This window comes from Rhipicephalus microplus, chromosome 1 (assembly GCF_043290135.1).
Source record: "Rhipicephalus microplus isolate Deutch F79 chromosome 1, USDA_Rmic, whole genome shotgun sequence".
NCBI classification, from domain to species: Eukaryota; Metazoa; Arthropoda; class Arachnida; order Ixodida; family Ixodidae; genus Rhipicephalus; species Rhipicephalus microplus.
In genome coordinates this window covers 5,271,039-5,291,331 of record NC_134700.1, presented here as the reverse complement: position 1 = coordinate 5,291,331, position 20,293 = coordinate 5,271,039, and the positions used below count along the sequence as shown (strand labels likewise).

General features: G+C 46.2%; 1 protein-coding gene across 4 annotated transcripts in view; it reads left to right on the top strand.

Annotated features, from left to right (window-relative positions):
• The window catches only part of LOC119178215 (RNA-binding motif, single-stranded-interacting protein 1), a 300,933-nt gene that overhangs the window by 237,099 nt on the left and 43,541 nt on the right, over positions 1 to 20,293 (top strand). Inside the window, exon 9 of one of the 4 annotated variants that reach the window (XM_075877742.1) lies at positions 5,512 to 5,535. The exons of the other annotated variants lie outside the window; for them this stretch is intronic. Coding sequence (XP_075733857.1) covers positions 5,512 to 5,520 — 9 coding nt within the window. The 3' untranslated portion in view covers positions 5,521 to 5,535. Of the gene's footprint in view, positions 1 to 5,511; positions 5,536 to 20,293 lie in introns of those variants that run through there. 4 annotated transcript variants of the gene reach the window in all.

Genomic DNA, 20,293 nt, shown 5'->3' with positions numbered 1-20,293 from the left:
AAACAGAGTAAAGTCATTGTATATATCAGATGCGACCTTACCTATATCGAGCACTGTGTAGCACCTCACGATGACAACCAGTATGTCTGCTTGACAGTTAAACGTAGAGACCTCAATTTCACACTTGTAGGCGCATATATATCACCTTCAAACCGTTTTGAACCGGAAAGACTACGTGCGCTGTTAACAGCCACACCTAGACCATGGATCATCACCGGAGATTTCAACGCTCACCACCCACTATGGGGAAGTCAGAAGACAGACAGTCGCGGAAGGCAAGTATTCTCCTTTGCTCTGGAGCAGCAGCTGCTTTGTGTAAACGACGGAAGCCCAACGTTTCTACGGGGAACGACATACAGCAGCTGCCTTGACTTGACATTTGTGTCACGAAGCCTAAATGAAAAGGTCAAGTGGTTCGCAGACTATGAAACACATGGAAGCGACCACATACCAACTTATTTGAAGATCAAAGGCCTGGAAAAATCGTCAGACTACGACACTTCGACTCGCATTGACTGGACAAAGATCAGGTCACTGGCGGAAAAGAGGTGTCAAGAAAATAAAGCGCCTCCTCTTGACACCCTCGAGGATATGATTAGAGGTGCTACTCAAGAAGCGACCTATCATATTCAACATACTTCAGAATATTGTCAACATTAAGCGGAATTGGAACGGCTCAGAGCGATCCGTCGTCGCGCAGAAAGAAGATATAGGCGCACTAAGTCCATTCACGACTTGAGGGAGGCAAGGCGTCTACAGAAAAAAATTCAGCGGCGAATCATTTCACTTCAATCCTTTCGCTGGAAACATCTGTGCGAATCTTTGGATCCACACAAGCCTTTGACGCAGACATGGAGGATTGTCCGTGGCCTACGAACATCGCCACATTAACATCGCCCCTTCAAGTGTCTTTCTCTCCACCAAGGCCGCACCGAAATTGAAGTAGCAGAAGATTTCTGCATGAAAGTTGCCGGTCATGCGTCCGCGTGCACCACGCGCCACCTAGAAAACGCTCCAGTTTCCAGAGATTCAAGAATGGACACCTGTTTCTCTCTAGAGGAACTACAAGCGGCTTTGACGGCACGCAAACGATCTTCATCGCCTGGTCGGGATGGGATCACGTACATGGCTCTTTGCGACCTCGGAGAAGCAGCTCGACGGGCCCTTCTATCCGTGTACAACGACTCGTGGAGCAGCGGATTTATCCCTCATTCATGGAAATCCAGCCGCCTCGTCCCTGTGCTTAAACCAGGTAAATCTCCTCTGCATTTGACCTCTTATCGCCCCATCGCGCTTACCAGCTGTTTCGGGAAAGTGATGGAGAGGATGATTTTCACTCGCCTAGAGTGGTACTTGGAGTACCACGAGGTATACCTTCATGCTATGACGGGCTTTCGGCGTGGGCAGTGCGCAATTGATAACGTTATAGACCTGGTCTCATCTGTTCAGCATCAAAAAAAGACTGAAACGTTTATCTGCGGCGTTGTTCTTGGACGTGAAAGGTGCATTCGATAACGTATCACATGAAGCCATTCTGGATGTCATGGAAAATGTTGGATTAGGGGGTCGGGTTTACCAATGGATGCACAGCTATCTGAAAGGCAGAACTTTCTTTGTACAGACGGAGAATGGCACAACAATGCACCATTGCAACCGTCGTGGTGTGCCTCAAGGTGGTGTTCTTAGCCCCACACTTTTCAATCTAGCGCTACTCGGCCTGGTTGACGCACTTCCAGAATCTGTCCATCTGTCAATATATGCAGATGACATCTGCATCTGGGCGTCAGGCGTAACACGCCTTCATTACCGACAAAGCGACAATAGCGACAAAGTACCTTGAAGAACGGGGACTAGAGCTGTCATCGGAGAAATGCTCGCTTATAGCATTCACGCATAAGGCTATGAACCCATATGTTATTAAGATCAACGGACACACGATCAACTACGTGAAGACCCACCGATTTCTCGGAGTCATAGTTGATCGCGATCTCTCCTGGAGCCCTCACATCGCCCACATGAAAACTAAACTCACCATGATCACTTACGTACTGAGGTTTCTTGCCGGAAAAACGTGGGGTGCATCGGTACGAGCAATGCTCCAACTCTACACTGTTCTGTTCCTTGGTTATATGCGATACAGCTTACCCGTGCTTTGCGGGATCCGAAGAACAAACCTGCGTGTCCTTAAGTCGATCCAAGCCCAAGCCCTGAGAATATGCCTTGGTCTCCTGAGATGCGCGTCTACAGCAGCGGCAGTCATCATTGCGCGTGATTATCCAGTCAACGCATACATCCGTGTAGACGCTTTGAGAATGCACATAAGACATTTCGCTCGGCTTCCATCTCATCACCTCGCCTCACTTCGAACTTCGAGGCCCCACTCAGCGTTCAGCGCAACTGTAGCTCAGCATTGCGCAGTGCTTCCATTGCACTTCACGCATGCAGCACAGCCGCCGATATCATTATGGTGCCTGCACCCACTCAAAGCCCTTCTTACAATTCTTGGCTTCAAAATGGGAAAAAGTCATCGCATCTAGCCCTGAAACAGGCCACATTACTTTTCCTGCAAGAGAAGCACAACGGACGCCTTCAGATTTACACGGATGGTTCGGTGTCTTCAGTAAGCTCTGCAGGGGCGGTGGTTATTCCCGCGAGGCACATCACAATTAAATTCATGACATCGCATTTGACGTCGTCGACAGCTGCAGAACTTGCGGCCATACGTGCAGCTCTGGTGAAAGAACCTTCGGGAATTTGGTTCTCGGACTCAAAGGCATCTCTTCAATGTCTTATGTCACCCTTTCGCCATGGACCTAATGAACAGTTAGTAGCTGAAATAAGGCTTCTTCATCACCAAGCAATAGAAAAACAGCACAGCATAGTGTATCAGTGGATACCAGGTCATTGCGGTATATATGGCAACGACCGCGCAGATGAGGCCGCTAGATCTGCACAGGATGGTACCCAATACACAGCCATCCCGTTCTCAAGAACCGACGCAGCTACAAGACTTCGTTCGCTTGCACGTGACCTCACACTGGTACAGTGGAACTCAACAGACTTCACAAACGCGCGCCTGCATAACTTGGACCATGATCTGCAGCTTCGTCTTCCCCCAAGGATATCTCGAGCTGAGGAAACTCTTCTGTGCCGCCTGTGGCTTGGAGTGGCCTTCAGGAACGCATACTCTTATCTTATTGGGATAGCCAGCTCTCCTACATGCACTTACTGCAGTTGCGAAGAAATCATCGTGCACCTTTTGTGTGAGTGCACCCATTTCAACGCGCAAAGACAAGAACTCACTGCAGCTCTGGATAGACTAGACGATCGGCCTTTGTCGGAACAAAGGATTCTGGGTCATTGGCCGAGCCCATCCTCAGCCCAGAAGGCTTTGAAAGCTTTGCTGTGCTTTTTGCGGACAACTGGCCTCAGAGACAACTTTAGTGTCTTATACTCTTCGATGTTGCCTTTCCTCTGTCGCAATTTTTTTTTGTAATTTCTCTTTCTCTTCGCAACATTCCTTTTTAACATCTTTCATTCCCCTCACCCCTTTCCCCAGCACAGGGTAGCCAGCCGGCCTAAGAACTGGCTAACCTCCCTGTCTTTCCGCTTAAACTTTCTTCCTTTTGGACCATACTTGTTCAGCTGCCACTTTTCGGTCATCACGGATCATCACGCCCTGTGCTGGTCGTCCTTCCTCAAAGATCTTTTTGGATGCTTTGGTCTGTGGGCTTTGAAGCTACAGAAATATTGCTTTGACGTGACTTACAGGTGTGGTCCAATGCTCCAGGATGCCAACCGTCTATCTCGCCATCCCGTCGATCCCTCTGACCTGTCAGCGCATGATTCCGATGCCTGTGTCTTCGGTAATTTTGATTTCACGAACATACATAGAGAACAACTCGGTAATGCCGATTTGGGGTCCATCATACACCGTCTGGCTTCTCATCACTCAGATCCTTTCCTTCGCTCGTTCACGCTCCGCGACGGAATCCTCTACCGGTGCAGCACAAGCATCGAAGGCCCAAAGCTTCTTCTGGTAGATCCTGCAACGTTCCGTTCCACTGTGCTCGAACAACTTCATGATGCCCCAACCACTAGACATCTTCTGGTCCGGCCTTTTCCACTCTATGCGCCAATGCATTGCACTTTGCGAGTCCTGCCAGTGCCACAGGCATCCTTCTTTGGCGCCACCTGGCCCACTTCAGCCTATCGACATACCAACAGACCCGTTCTACCGCATCGGCCTCGATCTCACTGGACCATCCCCAATGTCTATGACTGGGAATAAGTGGGTAGTGGCGGCTACAGATACGGTATGCCATCATGCGAGCGAAACCAACAAGCTGTGCTACCGATGTTGCAGACTTCCTCCTTCACGGCGTTATTCTCCACCATGGAGCGCTGCGTCAACTGCTGACCCACCACGATCGATCGTTTGTCCCCAAGATCGTGGACATTTTTCGCTTGTGTTCCACACGTCATAAACTCACCACTGCCTACCCACCCGCAAAAAAATGGACTCACTGAGCACCTCAACCGCACACAGACAACGCTATTCATATATGTCTCCGCAAATTATCGTGATTGGGATGCCACTTTGCCTTACGCGACGTTTGCCCACAACTCGTCCCATCATGACACCGCTGGCTTTTCCTCCTTCTATCTCTTGTTCGGCCGTCACCCCACGTTGCCTTTTGACACTATTCTGCCGCCACATACTGAGTTCGCTGGCGATGCAACTAATTGGGCTCAAACGGCCCTCCGGATTGCTCAGGATCGCCTTTTTGCCTCGCAGCTCTCTCAAAAGGATCGCTACGACAGCCGTCACAGAGGTGTCTCTTATACCCGTGCCACATGGGTAGAGAAAATGGTATTTACCTCTTAATTAATGCCTTCAGATTGAATGTCATTCACGTGGTGCCACACGGGTGAGCAAAATGGCATTTGCCCAAATGCCATTCGTCACCTCATGCCATCACCAGAACTCATTCGACTGGGAAATGCGTACTCCCGACGGCACAGCTTATGAAGTTACTTGTATAAAATGACATTTGATTCAACTGGAAGGAATCTTTTTGCGTATCTACATTAATCACCTAAAAAAGTGCTTAAAAACTAACCTTCAGCTGGTAATTGCTGTAAAATGAATGCGACAGGCGCCATTTTCATTTTATACTGCGGATCTGACTAGCTTTGGCTTAAGTTGCTACACAGTCGGCTGCAGCGTCATGAAACAAAGCAACAAACGAAATCTAACGACAGAGTAGTATGTTTATTTATACATTTATTTATTATCTGATATGTATGAAGCTTGTGAGCGCTTGTTTATATTTTTATTTCTACTCACCCAATGCTCACGAGGAAGGTGTTGTGATCGACATCATCAAGTCAAATGTAATTCTCGTGGACATGTAGCAGCGCCGCCGAAAAAATGTCATTTGGGAACTGAATGCCTTCGCTACTGAATGTCATTTTCCATGCCCGTGTGGCACGGGTATTACTCCCCAGGATCGTTGACTCTGGACTCCCTCCTGTCACGTTGGTCTGTCGTCGAAGTTCCTCGCTCGCTACAACGGGCCTTACAAAGTCTTGCGCCAACTGACCGATGTCACCTACGAGATCGCTCCCTTGGACACGCCATCCTCATCGTCTCTGCCGTCCACTGATATTGTACATGTCTCCAGCCTTAAGCTGTATTTTTCTGCTCAGCATCGCACGCTTTCTTAATCACCAAGATGCTGCTTCCAGCGGCGGCGGCTCTATGATACCAGCCATGATGAGCATCAAGGAATGGTCCATAAAGGGGACAAAGATGACGATTGAATTAGAGCTCGTGTTGTTACCGCTCTGCCATCTTGGCTGACGGACACTGTGTGCTCTGTGTACAATCTGTAAATAAACTTTACCTTCTGACTAGTCTCACCTTGTGACAATATCAACGAAAATTGCGCGAACTGCGACCAACTCGGATTTGGGAGCGTCTATCACCAGCAATAGCCACGTTGGCACGTCAAAACATGTGCATCTTGTTCTCTGGGCCACGAAAGTCACAGTAGCTTGCCTAGAATTATTCTGCTGAATGAACAGCGGTCACGTATGCATCTTAAGCAATTCACAATGCTATGTATGATGTCCCACAACTTCTGTTGGGCAAGTGTGCTTAACGGTTAAGCGCACTCTCCACATTGGCTCGTCACGTCTATAATCTGTTCCAGAAGTTCCGTGCAGCAGAGCCAAGGCTACACGACCCTCGAGCGCAGATTGTTGCGAAGCGAGATGTAGTGCCCCATATACGTAGCCCGTTGTTTGTCCTCATGACTTTTGCAAGTGGTCTCGTCGGAGGATTTTTACTTGAAAGCTTCTCTGTGTGTTGTAGTTGCGATTTGTATGACGATTTTATTGCATTTTCTGTATAAATCAATTTTTGTGGCTCCATGATACTGAAGAAAGAGTTCTCGCTTGTACGTTGTTATAACATGCAAATGACGAAAGAAGTAATGCTGTTGTGGCTCGTATGTGTTCTGTTTTTACTTATGAAGTGCGAAGGAATGGTACAACCCGGTCTAAACTTTTATGAGTAAGTAGTCCGCACAGCTCGAGTGTTCACAGCGCCGCGGAGGACACAGTCTTGGGTTGTGATTAGGCCGCAATGGCAGATTTGGTCACTCCTGTCAAAATGGCGGCGCCTGGTTCACCTCTGAAATATCGTTCCCGGATCAGCTTTTACGATGAGGGAGCGAAGCAGATGGCTCCAAATTTGTTCGGAACACTGCATAAAGAGGGCGGCAGAAATACAGGCATGAGCTCTCTCATTAAGAGAACGGCTGCATGCGCCAACATCAGCGAGCGTGCATTGTAGAAGTGAGTAGCGGAGCACGGCAAAGTACTTTCACCCAAGACCCTGTCTAGCTATGGCAGGGGCCGCGATCGAGAACAGCTGCTGGACGAGTTCGACCTTGGTGTGTTGCGCAGAGTCATGCACGGTTTATATAAATGGCGGGAAATTCCGACGGTGCGCAAGCTCGCCTCATACTTCAAACAAGATGACTCACGGCCGTCCGTTTCTGGGACAACTATTCACAGGATGCTGCTCAAAGTAGGCTTCTGGTTTAAGAAGCTGTGGTAAAGAAACGCTGCCCTGGGCAGTGTGCGTAATGCTTTGACATAGAAAATCGGTGTGCGGGGCCGATTTAGTATTTCAGGGTGCACGGGAATCATCATGATGGTGATAGCGGGGAAACTATGAGCTCGCCTATGCGCGTGCTCGTGCGCGTACCTCGTGAAAAGCTCCCGAGCCACGGGGACAGCTCGGCTAACCCCAGAGAGCAGAGCGCAAGGACAAGTTCGGGCCACGCCCCGGCTGCTCGTTCTGACTCTTCGTGTCCGGGCCTCGTCTCAGTGTTGAAGTCCTCGGGTGCGTCCTGGACTGGGCATCGCCCCACCTCACCCCCGCGTTGGTCTGAAGCAATGTTCGTCACGGCCAGCTGCCTTTCTGGTCTCGGAGCGAGACGCTGTCCCTGGTCTGTTCGCGGCAGTCGGCGGTACGCTGTTCTTGGTGGTGTACAGGCAAGCCCAGGCGTTGCCCACCGTACTGGGACGCCCCTGGCGGTTATCTTCTAGGCCGGGCCCTGCCGCGGTATGAGCTCCGCAAGCACAAGGCACACCGCCTCCTGACTACCAGAGAGCTCAAGGTCAAGCGCAACGTTCACGCCCCAAGAGTAGAACGTGAGTGGACGAACAAGAACATTAACTCCCTTCCGCGTAGGACCGTGAGCGCGTGTATATATTTGTCAGTTTACGTTGTGTGTATTCCCTTGTCCGTCTTCGTGTATATAAAAGTCTCTCGTCCTCGAAAGTCCTCTGTCCTCATCTGGCTAACCTGCGCCCGCAGTTGGCCACAGAAGCGTTACCCTATTTTGCTCCTGATCGAGGCCACTCACATCATCCAGTGGCGACGCAAGTACTTGCACCAAATTAAGGAAGTTTGACGCCAGGGCAATCTATCTTTTACACTTCTACAGTGATGAAACTCGGGTGAACGCAGGGCACACTGTGAGCCATGGGTTGGTCAGTGAGACCATTAAGTCCGCTGAACATGCCAAGAAAGGCAACCTGACGACAGGCCCGCCAAACCCCAATGGTAAGGGAGGTCGCCTCATTATTACTCACTGTGGCAACGAGGACGGTTTCATCACAGCTTCAATCAATCTTCATCATGTCATCCTCCACTTCTATTACGTGGCTCATGTGATATTTCCATTTCTGTGCAGTGACTTGCTCTATGCCTTTCCAAGCAAGAGCCTCGAGGCCTTTCATCTTGAAGAGTGTATTGGCTTTTGCAACATAACCTTTAAGATCACTCCACACGAGCTCAATCGGGTTGAGCTCACAGTGGGTATGGCGGCAAGCGTACGACAGCGTGACCAGCATCAGCAGCAATGGAATGAGATACCTATACCCTCCGTACTTATAGTTTGAACAAACTTTATCAGTTCTGCCTGGGATCGATACCCAGCACCTACTGCGATCGATACCCAGCACCTCCACCAGTCTTGTCACGTTTCTTAAGACAAACTTGGTTTATTGGGTTCGTTGAGTCGACTAGCCAAGCAGCAGCTCAGACAGATCGTCTTTGTCTTCTTCCACACCTGGATCTCACCCAAGCATATCAGGTGGCAATATTAATGAGCACTATTAAGCAATGATGCCAAGGAAGGCATAGGGGATGTGAATAAAAGTAATTGCAATGTTAAATGTGAGGAAAAAACAGTGGACAAAAAGATAACTTGCCACCGGCAGGGACCGAACCTGCGATTTTCGAATAATGCATTCGATGCTATGCCACTAAGCTACGGTGGGGGTCATCCCCCGTGCACTTCTTTAGGGGGTATATAGTATGTGCATTAAATGTGGGAGCATTGGTCAGGGCCGCCTGTTGCCATAAGGACGGGTGGGGAACACTTTTTTCTGTCTGTTTGGTGTCAGCAGCACGTGATCCTATTACAAGGTCGCAGCTGACCGATTATCCCTTGCATACTACCTGACGGCACCAAGTCTTCCAGTATGAAACCCTCACTATGAATGAGGAAAGAATTGTGAATTTAAGGGCTCATTTTCTTTCATGTTTAATAAGGACTTTTAAAGATGAAAACTTTATAGATGATGCAGATGATGTGACTGGAGTAATGTTTAGTTGAGTACTCATGTTTTTCTGAGCTGGAAGAATAACTGAACTAATTATTTTACAATGTCGGCACAAAATAAACAAAAAGCCCGAAGGTGCAAACATGTAAGTACGGGTACACTTGGGGGGCCCGAAATATGTGCATTCAGTCTTCCGACAACATCTCATTATATTAAAGGACAGAATGTGCTTTTGTTAAGCTTTACATGTGATGTATAAAGAAACCTCAGCTTACATGTGATGTATAAAGAAGCCTCACAGAGGGCACGGGATGCAATAAAGCATCCCGTGCCCTCTGTGTATCAAAACAGTGGTACCATTGAAAAAATTGGCCCCGTATCTGCATGTTTATCTGCAAATTTCGTCAAAAGACGATAGTCTTGTGTGTGGAGAGAGTGAACAAAACGTTAATTGATGTTCTGCGCTAGAAAATCGGTGAATGGTATTTTGGAGACGCTGCATTATAGTGCCTCAAGCGTGCAGCAGAGGCGAACGAGCACATCAAGTCACGTCACACGTGAGACATGAGCACAATCTGGCAGCTTTCTTGAAAAACGAAGCGCGTGGCTCTAAGATGGGTGTGCACGCCCTTCTCAGAGGTGATAAGGTGTAGAACGCAAGACGACAAGTAGGTGCCACCCTTGTCTCGTCTTAGCAACGCGTTGGAAACATTCGCCTTTTCGTTGTATGGTCCGCGCAGCGTGATGAGCGCTATATTCCTTAAAATTACTTATATATGCCTTTTCTAGTAAAAGACGCACATGCAGATTATATAAGTCTTGTTATGGTGCCCCAGACATGCGCAATCATTGCTCTTTAATTGACAATTGCACAACTATGAGCGCTAAATCTTGAGCAACATTGGTGGGCGCTGCGGATGGAGTTAGCCGTTTCAAGTACCCGGTGCCGTTAAAAGTTGACAAACAGACAAATGTACAGACAGGCAGACCAAAATTTTTGTGTCGAAGGTCCCCAAGAAAGACTATCGTCTTTAAAACTGCATGTATGCAAGCACAGGTTTGACAGTGGCTAAGTAAATGAGGGGGGTGGGGAGCCTTTAATGAAGTGTGGCATTTCTTGAAGCGTACATTGATACACCGCCTGATGTCTGCTCTGCACACTTCACCACAACTAAGTAGAACTGTGCGCAGTGCCACTACCACAGGGTATGAGTGAATCTTGAGTGTGAAACAGCGAGCAAAAGTGGGAGAATAATGTGCGACACACAGGCGTAGCACTGGCACAGTTTAAATAAGCAGTGGCATTTCAGTGATGTTGCATGTTTTTTTTTTCCTGTTTATTGCTGGTTAAGCGATAATTATTTTATTTATTTATTTATTTATTTATTTGTGGAATACTGCAGGCCAAAAAGGCCCAAGCGGGAGGGGCACAAACACAAGATCAGTACATGAGTGACACAGCTTCACTTGAATACATCTGTGTAAGAGGAGAGCGAGTAGAAGAGAAACATCAAAACAAAGAAAGCACGAGATCAGTACATGAGTAACACAGCTTCACTAAAATACATCTGTGTAAGAGAAGAGCGAGTAGAAGAGAAACATCAAAAAAAAAAAAAAAATCAAGCGATATTGGGAGGGGGGGGGTCAAGATTCACAGAATTAAACATTGGGTTCATCAAGATCGAAGGATAATGAAGACTTACTTGTTAGTTCGAGCTGCATCTGTGTTCTACTTTGTCCTATTTTTTTATGACGTTTCACACTAGGGATGTACAGCAAATGGCTCACATGCAATTAGTAAACCTTGAATTGTGCTTTGTCTGACGGTCAGTGTTCTGGGAATCAAACCCAGCTCTGAATGCTTGATTGTTGACAAGTTTATATTTTGTTAATGAAAGAACATTCTTGTTTTACTGCCGAGTGATGTAGCCCATTCAGGCACATTGTCCACATATGTGAACACTACTTCTTTGTGCATGTTCACTCGAAAAGTTGCCGTGAACGAAGAAACACTGAGACGTGAATAATTCAGTTACTTCACATGTTACAGAATGTAACATGTGAAGCAATGAAGCATGGAAGCAATGCAAAAAGTACAATTTTCGTTGGCTCACAGTCAATACAACAAGTCCCAAATCGCACACATACTTTATCTTACTTGTGATTCTTTTATGAAGAAGTAGGGCATGAGTGACTTCACAGTAAACTTACAATTAATTATGGATCGGTACAATTTTGTGATTTTGCAATCTGCAGGTAGGGCTGACGTCGGAAGCGAGTTATTTTCTGCAAGTCATTTTTGACTCGCAGAAAGTGATTTGAAGAAAATAAGCCACCTTCGACGTCCGACTTACCTGCATATTGGAAGATCGCAAAAATTGTACTGATCCATAAGTCAGAAGACACTAATGTACCATCCAACCACCGACCAATTTTCCTTACCAGCACATCATGTAAAACTTTGGAGCACATTGTACTCAAGAACTTAACCACATATTTCGAAGAAAACATTCTAGTTGATGTTCCACATAGTTTACAAAAAGCTTATCGACAGTCACTTAGCTTACAGAGGTGGTTCATCATCTCGCATTCAGTATTAACGACCATAATCAAACAGACGCACTTCTATTAAAATTCAGTAAAGCATTTGACTGTGTGTGTCATACCAAACTAATTACCAAAATTACTGCTGTGATTGCTGATGGTCTCATCACTTCATAAATACAGAGCTTTTTATTTCATCGATCCCAATTTGTCATTATCAAAAACATCTCATCTTCTCCTGTGCTGGTGACTTTAGACATCCCACAGGGCTCAGTAATGGGCCCCGCTGTTTCGTACATTTTCGTAAATTACATAACGCGCATTGATCGTAAAGTTAAACTCTTTGCAGACGATTCTATAATATATCAAGAAATGCACAACAGTGAAGACTATGTTTCACTCAATAGCACTGTAACGAAAATTACCAATTGTTGTGAGAGGTGGCAAATTAGCCTTAATACAAAAAATGTCATTTTTAAATGAGCTTTTATATTATGTGATGCATTGTGTGATGTGTTTATTGTAGTTATAAATAACAGTTGTCAACTGGGGCTTATTTGCTATGTCTGCTGTCTTCGTCTCAGTCATGCTGTCTGTATACAGGCAAGAAACAACTCGTCCGATTTCAAGAACTAAAGTTCCTATTAAAGTGGACTCGCGCCGCTTACCCGAGAAGCTTTTGTAGTACTGGGGTCGCAAGCAGTCCACCATGGGTGAAAATGTGGGCCTAAGGCGGCAGATGGACATCATTTCCTTGAAGAATTGCTGCATTAAAAATACTTATGTCCTACAGGTCGTGCAGAGCAACTCGCAAACCTTATTTAACGACCACATTTCTACCAAACCTTGCCACTGAAGCTTTATGGCACTGCCCACATGCAAGTGACTGCTCATAATATATAAATGAAGCCAGCTATCTCGTTGCATCACATGTATCTGCGCTATTTGGTATCACAGTACACTCTTTACGCGTATATCTTAACACTCAGAACATCATTTTCAAACAAGTACTTTAAGTGACAAGTGCAGTCCTAACTACCGTATTTACTCGCGTAATCCTCGTGAGATATTTACTCGCGTATTTACTCGCGTAACAAAAATATGACTTTTTTTTTTCCTCAAGTAATTATCGCACCCCCGAAAATGCCCGTAATAATGTCGTCTGCTCGTTCCAGCCGTTGATGATGATTGTGCAAGCCACCTGGTGTCATCTCTTGAGCATCAAGTGTACTATTATTGCACAGAAATTCAATCCAAGTCAAGCCAAGCCAAAGCGGCAAGTGCGCATTGCGACGTGTTTTGTATGTTGTGTCGGTAATCTTGTGACGTTATGGGGCGATACTGAAGCTACACGGCTGCTTTCAAGTTGAAAGTGATTGATCATGCACTAAACAACGGCAACAGGGCCCCCAGTAGGCCCTTCGAAGTCGACGAGTTTTGTGTTCGCTACTGGTGACGGCAGCTGAAAGCCACCAAGACGCGTTGGGCCTGCCGTGTGCTTAAGACTGGGATTGATGGTAAACTTGACTTCTTCAGAAGGAAACTGTGGATGATTCTTTTAAATAGCCATCAGCCCAATACTGACATCCTAGACTTATCTTTTGAGGGCTCTTGTTGAGCAACGAACGCTACCGCTACGCCCGCAACGCCCACAAGATTTGCGTATGGTATTATAATTCCCCACTATTTGATTGCAAATTTTGTGTCTGAAATAAATCTTGCCTTCTAAATTTTGCCCTCTGCTTTTATTGTTTTGGTAAATTTTAATTAGTACTTCTCAAAGCTTGCTGTTAGTTGCTGGTGTGAGAATACCGATTTGCGGCCACTTCGTTTTCTTGTTAGCTGTGTAAGTTTTCGTGGAAAATTTTACCCGCGTAATTTTCACACCCCCAACTTTGCATCCGTTTTCCATCAAAAAAGGTGCGAGGATTATGCGAGTAAATACGGTAAGCGTATCGAACAGGTCACTTTCATTGTATAGCCGTCCAGCCTGATTACACGGGATTAATCACAATCGCAAATGCACCGCTCCTCGTGTTAACGTTACAGGTAGCCGCACCTCACACGCTACGCGTTCGTTATTCATAGCGTAGCAAACACATGAGGTCTGCTTACAATGCAGCATTAGACTGCGCGACTTCGCACTCCTCTCTCTAAGTGGTTATCAAAAGGAAATGAAGAAAAAGTGCCAACCCGTAACTGTTTCTCTTTATGAGCGCACCTCGACGGGTTGGCAGAGGGATGGGGTGGGAGAAGGGGAGTGAGAGAGATAGAAAGAAAATAGAGGATGATAGTAAGAAGAGAACCCGTAAAGTAGAGAAGAGCTAGAAAAGATGGAAACAGTCAGACGAAATTGAAGACTAGGTGCGCCGATCTGGCGAAAGCTACTCAGCACCAGAGATGACGGACGACACGCCGATCGGCGAGGGCTACGAGGCACAGTCCATCGAGTCGACTCACGGCACCAAAAGTTCGCAGGCGATGAGCCGATCGGTGATATCTTCACGGGCAGGAGATCGCGGCTGGCGCACAATCGTTCAGTCAGCTTGAGTTCCTCGAAGTGAATTCTGTACGCCTAGTGAGAAATCCGCTGTGTATTAGGGCGCGATGTGTGAACAAGTACGGCTTGCTTACTGTTAGGCCGCGCAGAGAGAGACAAGTAAAGCACTGGGAATATAGCCATCATTTCGTATTGAACGCGAGCGGCACTTTGCATACCACAGGCATGTGTATACGAAATTCGATGAAGCGTGGTGCTTTTATATTCAATTGGCTAGTGCGGCGCTTTCCACCGAAACATGAGCCACTGAACCCTATTCCTCAAATGTCTACGTGAAAGTATCTCGAAGACACGCGCTTTTACGGTGCTTAGGAGAATATTTAACCACTTTCACAATTACAGCTCGTATCACTGCGCAGTTGCACGGTGTGCTGAGACGCTCTTGCCGCTTTCGTGCAGCGCTCGCCGCTAGCAGACGACAAGGCGCGGAAGAATACACTTGGATGTGCTTGCTCTTCTGATTGGTTGAGAAGGCGATTGGTTGAGAAGGCCTGTAGCTTCCACAGTGCTGCACGGAACTTCTGGAAGAGATAATAGCCCAATCAGTGCGTGAAACTGTGGCGGTGAGCCATCAGTGCATTTCTTGATAGCGCAGTCTAATTTGCCATACTTTGCGTTCATAAAGAACATGTGCATGGTGGAAACTAGTTAAAAGTTTTCTTAATATACTTTATTCATGGAACTTCATTCAGGCGTTCAATTTCGTAATTCCTTCCACCAGCACATCTGCGTTTGTAATCGCTGTTACGGTAAAAGCTCTTAGAACGCCCTGCCATTTCAAACTCGAGATTGCTAGAGTCGGTATTTAAAATGTTTGAATGCTTTCTTTTTTTATGTCATCCCAATATTGAAAGCATGCTTCCTGGTCGGAGCAGCCGGAATTCAGTTTTAATATCCCTGGCAGCTCTGGAGTTTACAGGCCCACGGTGAAGCAACTGCGCCTTGTTAAACATCTGCCTCTCACTTTCCAAGGTCAATAGGCGACCGTTAAAAAAATTAAACATAACGTTATCACATTCATTGCTTCGTTTTTTTTAAAGGGGGAAGAAAGCTGCGTCGCTTGAAGGGCGCATTCACGAGCGGTCTACCTAGAGGCTTAATGAGGCATGCCCGTAAACTTTCTGTGCTACTATAAAACCTCTTCTTTGCATTTAGATAACTGGCAGTGCAAAAACCGCTTCAGCATTTGGAGTGATCATTTTCCTTTTAGCCAGCGTTCATCCGAGTTATGCGATGTCGTGTCCAAAAGATACAATTTGTTAGTGTCACTTAGGCTCTTAGCAATGAATGCTATACGAACAGTATGTTCGCGTTAAGAGTACAAGATAGAAAAGTATAACAGACGTCTTTAGTGCCTGCCAAATTAGCACGAGTGCCAGTGATCGCACCTTAAGTTAATCGCAACACTCTCCCTCCCCCCTTGCGTTCTTAGTTGCTTCCTGCTTTTATAAGATGCATGGTGCGTTCCTCTCTGATTTAGTAACAATTGATGGCAGGCCTGGCACACGGGGTGATGCTATCGCATCTGCACTTCATGCAAAGGAGGTAGGTCGGCTCTTTTATTGCGATAGCAATTATATGGACAGTCTCAGCTGTTTTTTTTTTTGCTGTCCCTGCTACCACTGTCATTCACTGTATATTTATAGGTATCTATATATATGAAAACTCAAGAAAGAAAAAAAGCTGCCCTGCGCCCAACTCGTCACGATGCGCCGGTGCGTGCCTATCTCTCGCACGTACTTTGCCCCGCTAATGAAAGGGGTCTGGCTGCACAGGCCCTGCTTGCGAAAAGAATGTGCTTTTCATACACAGCAAAGTATAACAACTGAAACACATGTTCATTTGCACTCATCTGTACCCGTAGTTACATTTCGTATGTCATTTTTGTTTAAACAGTGCAATAAGTGTCAAGCAGTAAACGTTAATTCATTCTCATCCTGTGTATGTTGTTTTTGTGCATCATTTGTGCATGGGCAGCACGCTGCACAGTTCGATCTTCTTGCCGTTCTCAGCGTTACATTCCAGGTTGTTGCTATCGCATTCATTGCTTCGCCCTTGCAACGAAACTGTGACTTTTTAATGCCTGGTTTAGCTATGTTTGTCACCCCTGCTATGCACTTTTGCCAGCTTGGGATGCACACGATGCACGGAGAGATGTTATCAATCAATCAATCAGTTTATTATCATGTCATAAAAGGATGATACAGGGAGTAAAATATACAGACGGGAATCCCAAAGTACAAGACTGCAACGGGACCCTCTGTGATCATTACAAATAATAAAAGTACAAGCAGCTGTTAGAATCGTAGAAACAAAAATATATAAAGCAGAATGAAAACAAAAAGGCATGGAACCAAAAAACAAATAATACAGCATAAAACAGCACAAAGAAGATAGATCAACTATTTAACAGATACTCTTTTAATGAGTTTTTAAAGGAAAATAAAGAAACCTTGCATTTTAGCGAAGTGGGCAAGTTATTCCATATGGTGATGGCACAGAAGAGAGAAGATGATTTACCGTAGTTAGTACGAACCTTAGGAAGTAAAAAGTTGTTATTGGCCGCAAACCTGGTTGTGTTAATATTAACTAACATCTTAGGATCAATGAAATTAGCAGAAAGTTGATTTATTATTTGTTTATGCAGAAACATAATTAGATTAAACCTGAGTAGACAGCTAACAGTTAAGATTTTATTGCATTGAAGAAGAGGAGCGGCGCTACTGTCGCGAGAACAGTTGAAAATAGCGCGAATAGCTCGATTTTGTAGATGTTGTACGCATGAAAGATGACACTGGTAAGTATTCCCCCATGATGCGATGCCTTAAGTGATATGAGAATGCATGTGAAGTAAAGTGAAAGGAGTGCTTTATGAGAAAAATATGAGCGAGCTTTGAGCAATGCGCGAATGCTGCCGTTTTTCTAATGTGAGCAATATGGAGAGCGAAGTTAAGGTTAGCGTCGAGGTGAATGCTAAGAAAAGATACACTGTCGCTGATATTAATGAAATGAGAGTCAACCGTGAGCTGTGGTGAGGAAGTTAACTTGCGTTGAGCTGATCTAAAAACCATAAACTTAGATTTATTTGGATTAATAGTTAAGGAATTTTTCTGGCACCATTTTGACATGTTACAAAGTACAGCATTTAATTTATTAGTGACGTCAGTACATCTATCAGCAATGGAAATGGTAGTATCATCAGCATATAAAACGCAGTGAGCCATGTGTATAATGTCGGGAAGGTCATTAATGTAAAGTAAAAAAGCAACGGACCCAGTAATGATCCTTGAGGAACCCCTTGATTTATTGTTTTAGTAGAAGAAAATGAGCCCGATATGTAAACAGTATGCTCAGAATCACATAGCGCAGACGCTTGCCAGGCAGAACTTCGAAAATGTCGAAACTGTCATGGCCCTCACAAAGCATCGTCAAAAGATTGCCCCATCATGAAAAAAGAAATGCAAGTGTTGCGGCAAATGGTCCGGGATGGCTCAACTCACAGGGAGGCCGCTGCCCAAGTACGAAGCCGGCGGTCATGTCGCCGGAGGCCCCTGAGGAGACCCAGTGCTGAAGCAAGAATTGAACCTCACCAAATGACCGCTGGCATACCACCTCAAGCGTCTAGACACGCCAACAACAAATCCTCCAAGCAAGACAAGAGCATTACCGGCCCGCCTGAAGCATGGCCAGCGCTGCCAACGATAAGCCCTCCGTTTGAGCCACCGCATCGCTCGTCTACAATCACTTCGGAACGAGAATGCGCTGATAGTCGCGACAAAGAAATCGTAGCCATGGTAAAGACCCTTATGAATACCATTCGTATGCTCCTTACTAGCATTGACAGTCCGGCTGCAAAGAGTGCACTTCAGTTAGTGGATGCGCTGAAGCCGGTGCTATCAAGTCTGGAAAAGCACCATGGCTCCGCCTCTGCAAGCCTTTCGTAAAGAGGTCAAAGGAGCTTCGATATTTCAGTGGAATGCCCGAGGCCTCAAGCCCCGCATTTCTGATATCCAACAATTTGTGTTTAAAAACCAGTTTCAAATTATTGTTATCTGTGAGCCAAAGCTACACAATGCAATACGATTATCCAAGTATGAAGCCTTCAAGTCCGCTACCTGCACCAAACAGAGTAAAGTCATTGTATATATCAGATGCGACCTTACCTATATCGAGCACTGTGTAGCACCTCACGATGACAACCAGTATGTCTGCTTGACAGTTAAACGTAGAGACCTCAATTTCACACTTGTAGGCGCATATATATCACCTTCAAACCGTTTTGAACCGGAAAGACTACGTGCGCTGTTAACAGCCACACCTAGACCATGGATCATCACCGGAGATTTCAACGCTCACCACCCACTATGGGGAAGTCAGAAGACAGACAGTCGCGGAAGGCAAGTATTCTCCTTTGCTCTGGAGCAGCAGCTGCTTTGTGTAAACGACGGAAGCCCAACGTTTCTACGGGGAACGACATACAGCAGCTGCCTTGACTTGACATTTGTGTCACGAAGCCTAAATGAAAAGGTCAAGTGGTTCGCAGACTATGAAACACATGGAAGCGACCACATACCAACTTATTTGAAGATCAAAGGCCTGGAAAAATCGTCAGACTACGACACTTCGACTCGCATTGACTGGACAAAGATCAGGTCACTGGCGGAAAAGAGGTGTCAAGAAAATAAAGCGCCTCCTCTTGACACCCTCGAGGATATGATTAGAGGTGCTACTCAAGAAGCGACCTATCATATTCAACATACTTCAGAATATTGTCAACATTAAGCGGAATTGGAACGGCTCAGAGCGATCCGTCGTCGCGCAGAAAGAAGATATAGGCGCACTAAGTCCATTCACGACTTGAGGGAGGCAAGGCGTCTACAGAAAAAAATTCAGCGGCGAATCATTTCACTTCAATCCTTTCGCTGGAAACATCTGTGCGAATCTTTGGATCCACACAAGCCTTTGACGCAGACATGGAGGATTGTCCGTGGCCTACGAACATCGCCACATTAACATCGCCCCTTCAAGTGTCTTTCTCTCCACCAAGGCCGCACCGAAATTGAAGTAGCAGAAGATTTCTGCATGAAAGTTGCCGGTCATGCGTCCGCGTGCACCACGCGCCACCTAGAAAACGCTCCAGTTTCCAGAGATTCAAGAATGGACACCTGTTTCTCTCTAGAGGAACTACAAGCGGCTTTGACGGCACGCAAACGATCTTCATCGCCTGGTCGGGATGGGATCACGTACATGGCTCTTTGCGACCTCGGAGAAGCAGCTCGACGGGCCCTTCTATCCGTGTACAACGACTCGTGGAGCAGCGGATTTATCCCTCATTCATGGAAATCCAGCCGCCTCGTCCCTGTGCTTAAACCAGGTAAATCTCCTCTGCATTTGACCTCTTATCGCCCCATCGCGCTTACCAGCTGTTTCGGGAAAGTGATGGAGAGGATGATTTTCACTCGCCTAGAGTGGTACTTGGAGTACCACGAGGTATACCTTCATGCTATGACGGGCTTTCGGCGTGGGCAGTGCGCAATTGATAACGTTATAGACCTGGTCTCATCTGTTCAGCATCAAAAAAAGACTGAAACGTTTATCTGCGGCGTTGTTCTTGGACGTGAAAGGTGCATTCGATAACGTATCACATGAAGCCATTCTGGATGTCATGGAAAATGTTGGATTAGGGGGTCGGGTTTACCAATGGATGCACAGCTATCTGAAAGGCAGAACTTTCTTTGTACAGACGGAGAATGGCACAACAATGCACCATTGCAACCGTCGTGGTGTGCCTCAAGGTGGTGTTCTTAGCCCCACACTTTTCAATCTAGCGCTACTCGGCCTGGTTGACGCACTTCCAGAATCTGTCCATCTGTCAATATATGCAGATGACATCTGCATCTGGGCGTCAGGCGTAACACGCCTTCATTACCGACAAAGCGACAATAGCGACAAAGTACCTTGAAGAACGGGGACTAGAGCTGTCATCGGAGAAATGCTCGCTTATAGCATTCACGCATAAGGCTATGAACCCATATGTTATTA